Below are 6,000 nucleotides of genomic sequence, written 5' to 3'. Positions count from 1 at the left end.
CCATTGAGATTATAGCAGCGCCGAATAAAAATGGAAAGAAGGTAACTGATTGAAAAAATCGTTTTTTTTTTTTTAATTGAGAAGTAATAATAACTTGAATAGTGGAATACTGATGCTACGACTTGAATTAAATCTGCCTCTTTTGGTAAGGGAATAATAGTTGGTAAATAAGGAAAGAACATTCTCCCTCCCACTGAATATTAGAATAAGTCTGAATTCGAATAAAAATTTTGTTAGGAGAAAAGTAGACGTCCATCTAAACAAAAGTGCCCCACAATATCGTTTAGTAATTTTGAATCTGTTGTACAATTTTAATTAATTTTTAATACTGGATCGATAATCATTGAACAATATTATAGTTTTATGAATTGTGTTTTGCATTTTAGACTAGTTTTAAATTTCTGGTATCGCAATTTAATTACATATTATTTTTTTTTTATTTTTTTTTATTTTTATTCGTAGGTAATAAGAAAATTTCAAAATGACTAGTAATTTATGTCTACAATATATTACGTTTTAAAAACTTAAAATAAATCTGACTAGATGGATGTACGAGAATGTGTATGTTTAAATACTCATATCAGTCATTTATAATGCAAAATAGTTCTGTTACAGAATAAGTTACAATAATTAAAAAGAAATAAATACAATTTCATCAAATACACATACAATACAATTAATATTTATCTAAACTCAAATTAATCTATCTCAGGTTTGAAAAAAAGTGTTTTTTTTTTCATATCCTTATGTTTATTATAAAAAATAAAATACAATATAATATAAAAAAAAAATATATATATTTTGTAAAACCTTTTTTTTAAATAAATATTGTTAAAAAATATATATAAATCATTTCATTCGAAAATTTATAATTATACATTCTATAAACCGTGGAAAAGAAAAAGAAAACTACAAACCATCATTGGTTCAGGTACTTACATATTTACATAAATTATTAAAATGTTGACACAAAAACTCATGAAATGAAACCCAATTAATAAAATCAAGATCTTAATATTCACTATAACATTGCAGCTGTGTCGTTATTTCGTTTTGTGTGAGTTCTTTAAGAGATGCATTTGTCCTGCCTCCTACCCATTGGGTTTTACTGCTCCATCAGAATTGTGTCTTCTGACTTTACATTACCACCAGTTATTGCTTCCATGGCTTTCGACAAAAGTGTAGCATCTTTAAGACTTACCACTTGAAGTACTTGTGGCTCAGTACCGGGTGCTCCTTGTATCATCATTTGATGCATACCTGGGGAAACTGTTATCGTTTCCATGTGGTCACCATTCTCTACCTAAAATTTGAAATAAAAAAGGTTTGTTGATATTTGTTTTCTAGTTTTGGTAGCAAATATTTTCACATCATCTGAATATTTCTTTTACACGGATACCTGTTCGTGTGCAGTAACGACAAAATAAAAATCAAAAATTAATTCTGAAAATAAAAGATTTTATAAAGTGAAAATATGGAAATCAAAACAAAAATTATAAAAACAAAAACAAATGAAGAAGAAAAACGTCAACAAAATAATAAAAACATATTCTTCTAACAATGAACACATTCGAACAAATATACATGGTGTCCCAAAAGTCAACGTTGAAACGTAAACGGTAGATAGGGTAGGTGGTGACTGGTGACAGCTATCAGAAAAATAATAAAAAAAATCGCAGCCATATATTTTGTGAGTTATGGGCATTCGAAAAAAAGTCGAAAAAATGGTCACCCTGTGACGGTTTTTCATGTGCCGTGACTACAAATCTTAATTTTTCTTATTTTATTCTTTTGTTACAGAACCTTGAATAAACCTGCTATCAAATGCATTCAAAAAATTTTTAAAGAAAATATTACTTTTTTACCCAACGAAGTACTAAAAAATATTACATGACTCTAATTCAATGAGCCGTAGTGTAAAAAAAATGCACTACGATGTTTCGGCAAGTTGCCTTAAAAGTTGGTGTGTTCAATTTTCTTTTCAAAATGGTAAAACATTGTTGGAAATATTTCATAAATAACCGAGATAAAATTTTTTTTCTTAAGAAATCCGATTTTTTTTTAGGTAATTTTTCCATATTATTTAAGTTTTTGTATTCTGTAAGGTTAAAAGAATCCACAGCAACTGGGATCTATCCTGCAATTCTTGGGTCACTAGATGACCATCAGGCCACCTAACTTTTAAAAATCAGTATGATAAACTGCAACTAAAGCTAAAGTGTGATAAAAACTTAAAAAATTATTTAAGTTGTTTCAACTACTAAATATTATAATCTTTGAACAACAACAACATCTTGAATTTGCTACCTCCAAGTGTTTATGGCTAGAGTTACAGTACTGTTTCACGGATGCCAATCCGATCATCAGACTCCTTAATTCCATTTGTGTTTGGTGCTTAGTCTAGTAATTTTTCATTTAATTTGAAAAACTTTTTCCGTCACACTTGAGTATTGAAGCTAGACCAAGCGAGTTCAGAGGCCAGTACACTACGCACTGCGCCACCTCACCACATGATTTAGCTTCACCCAATTGTAGTTTTATCAGTTTATCACTTTAAATGAAAAGACTTAGCATTTTTACTAGCTCCTTCAAGTATGATTATATTGATATTCGGCTCTTTCATGTTTTTCTCCATACTCTTAGGCATATCAACAATTTGTTGTATATACGAAAGGAGGAAAGTAATTAGAAAGATATTATTACATTAATTTTAAATTATTACTTTTTTTAAGAAAATCTTTTAAAATCAAGCATATTTATTGAGTTGGAATATTTTTAGTCGGGCTTTTTATGATGAAAATTCATATTAAAATGAAATGAAGTTCACCTTAAATTTAACAGAATGTAAGCGGATTCCACTAATTTTAAGAGGAATTCGTATTGTTTTTAGAGGGTGGGATTTAAAGTGGACATCATCTTATTTTCACGTGCCTTTTTATCTTCGTGCAACAGGATTTTTTTTTAACATTGTGAAGAGTAACATGTTTTAACAAAAAACATTAAAAAGTTATTTTCTTGTATAAAAAAAATAAGAATATTTTTGATCTCTGGCGATTTCGGTTTTTGTTGCCATAGTATGAAATGATGAAAGCTTTCATTTGAGATGTATTTCATTTTTGTTTTGTTATATTTATATTTCTTCGCTTTACGGGGTGGTTTTTAGGGATTTTAATGCAAATTCACAACTTTAGTAGAATCTGACGTCTTGCTGAAAAGCGCAATTGTGAATGTACCTACTTCCATTTTCATTCCCATATGAGGCGTTCAGAATTATAATGGGTCAAGTCCACTTCTCTTTAGGTTGGATGTTTTAAGGTCTTAAAAATTAAGGTTTCGTTTTATGTCAAATAAAATAAAAGAAAGACATTTTGGAGATATAGAGCTATCGATCTGTGAAACTTTAGTTTCTGAGAAAAAGCTTCTCAAAGTTCAGAATAATGCACAAACTTAAAATGGACTTGACCCATTATTGTTCTGAACGCCTCATATTTTGTTTCCACATTGTTTATTTATTTTGTTAATTATTACTAAAATAAAAACTAAAGAATTTAACTTGAAGTCTGATAAATTTAATACAGAGTAGTATTTCTTTTTTATTTTTTGTTTATGTTATCATATATCTAAGTTAATTTGAAGCTGAAAAAAAATGATGAAAAAAATAAAAAAAAAAAAATGGTACAAAATACATTATTATGAGTTTTTATGAACAATTTTTGGCTCCAAGACTTCTAAAATTCGGCTCCTTGCCTCTAAAATTCTCTGGCAACACTGAACACAGGTAGATAGAGTTTTTTTTTGAGTTTTTTTGCTTTTATATTTTTTATTATTTATTTTCTAAGTTCACATTAGTGCCGCAATATTAATTTTTAAAGTTCTGAACGAATTTGTAATATTCATTTTTTGAGCATTCTTCCTTGTTGCCGAGTACTTGCTTGTATTTAATGTCGAATTCCTTTCAATTGAAAAATCGAATTTGCGGCGATCTCGAAGCGAATTTTTTCTGAAAATCATGTTCCATAGAAAAAAAATTCGCCTCAAACGAAGCAGAATTCGAATTTTTTTTAATCCCTCTTTTTTGAGAGATTTACACGGATTTGCACACACACTTGTAACATTTGACATTTCTCAAACGTCAAGCTGAAAGTTTTCTTCGTGTTGTTTGTTAATTTGAGAACACCAACTTCAAATAAAGAGTAAATTTTAATTGAATATCGTATTTTTATTGCGGAAAAATATGAAATAAATAAAAAAAAAACAATGTGCGATCAAAATATATTTTTTCCTGGCATATTTCTTGTGAAAAAGTAAAATTACTATGACTTTTCTTCTCGTAATTGTCGTCAGAAAATTTTTTCTCTGTAAAACCACAGCATACGACCAAAATAATAACCTTCTACTTCATCTTCACTCAGATCTTAATAATAACTGCAATTTCCCTTTGATTCTGATTAAAATAAATCTATATTACCGAAGAAAATAAACAAAATTATTGATCAAAGGAATCTCTGGTTTTATTTTGCAGAAATTGTTTTGGTTTCAGCTTGACGTTCGTGTAAAAATTGTTGTCATTTGTCAAATGACACACATACAATCGCAAAAAGAATTCGGTCTGTTTTCATGTTAATTTTTAACACCAAAAATTCGAATTTTTTGAGGCGATTCAAAAAATTGAAAGGAATTCGACATAAGAGATTGCAACCAACATTTTTTTATGTACAAGATTCTCTACTAAAATTTACTGTACATTTGTGTCACTATCTGCGCTTTTCACCATTTTAAATTTGTTTGGCCAAGAAATAAAGTGTAGCAATTTCGTCTGTAAAAAAGGGTTGCCATATAGAAGTTTCAATCTTAAAAGTCGCAATTCTATTTTGACATTTTGGGTTGGTGACGTTTTCTCCAAGACATAATCCCCAAACTAAAATCTCCAGCAACGGCCAGCTAATAACTATTGTTATAAAACACAACAAACTCTTTCGTCTATGAATTCACTTGACAAACTGAAAGTGCATTTTTTGTTCGAAACACAATCTTAATCATGTCATAACTCTAAAAGATAACACTGGTGAACAAAATTGAACTTTTTTTTGCCACAAGAACCAAGAAATACTTTTCTAGAGGTTTTTGATGTGCTGAACTCGAATCTGAAGTCAGAAAAATTTTATTGGCCTCCTCATTTTGGCTGTATTCGAGATTCAGTTTTTATGTGGGGTAGTTCATTATAAACAAATTTGTACCGGTGATTATAAGAACAGATATTCTTCTTTCAAAAACTGTTAAAATTTTCCCGATATCTCTTTAATTGCTTGAGATATCTGAAGTTTCAGTTAGTAAGCCTAAGAGAAACTAAATTTAATCTAAAGTTTAAGTCCCTGGTCATAAAATGTTTGACACAAGAACCAAAATATACTTTTCTAGAGGTTTTTAGGTTTGCTAAACTCGAATCCACAATCAGAAAAATTCTATAAGCTTCCGTTCTTGAAACATAACCGTTATAAAAAAATGTTCTTTTTGCATTTTATAACGGTAATATTTCAAGAACGGAGGCCAATAGAAATTTTCTGGTTGCGGATTCGGGTTCAGCAACCCAAAAACCTTTAGAAAAGTATATTTTGGTTCTGGGCGAAAAAAGTTTAATTTGGTTGGCCAGTGCTGTTTCTGAGTCAAAGACCAATCCTTAAATTTTAAATATCTCGGGCAGTAAAAGAGATATAGGAAAGATTAAAACATTTTTTGGAAGAATAAAATCAGTTCTTATAGGCACCGTTACAAATTTTTACTTGCGATATAGGTACTATATATCAAGTTATGCATTCGTACAAAAAAAAAGTTGAGATAGCATTTTTCCATGACATTACGATGGTAGAGAATGCCAAAAAAGTGGGACCCGGAAGTCCGTCTGTCTGTCAGTCTGTCTGTATAAGGAGCTACAGCCTGAACGGGTCCATCCGATTGACTTCAAACTTGGTATGTAGCATTTTTTGGAGGCTCTCCAGAGGG

The 6,000-nt window shown here is 29.7% G+C and overlaps 1 protein-coding gene across 2 annotated transcripts in view; it reads right to left on the bottom strand.

The window, feature by feature from the left end:
* Positions 1 to 861: 861 nt before the first annotated feature.
* The window catches only part of LOC129908357 (DNA-binding protein Ewg), a 30,136-nt gene continuing 24,997 nt past the window's right edge, over positions 862 to 6,000 (bottom strand). Inside the window, exon 8 of one of the 2 annotated variants that reach the window (XM_055984795.1) lies at positions 862 to 1,303. In XM_055984795.1, the coding sequence (XP_055840770.1) occupies positions 1,106 to 1,303 (198 nt within the window). In that variant the 3' untranslated portion in view covers positions 862 to 1,105. Of the gene's footprint in view, positions 1,304 to 1,344; positions 1,444 to 6,000 lie in introns of those variants that run through there. The other variant, XM_055984796.1, reaches the window with a different exon arrangement.

The sequence above is a fragment of the Episyrphus balteatus genome, chromosome 2 (assembly GCF_945859705.1).
Source record: "Episyrphus balteatus chromosome 2, idEpiBalt1.1, whole genome shotgun sequence".
In the NCBI taxonomy this organism is placed as follows: Eukaryota; Metazoa; Arthropoda; class Insecta; order Diptera; family Syrphidae; genus Episyrphus; species Episyrphus balteatus.
This window is presented reverse-complemented; position numbering and strand designations above follow the sequence as displayed.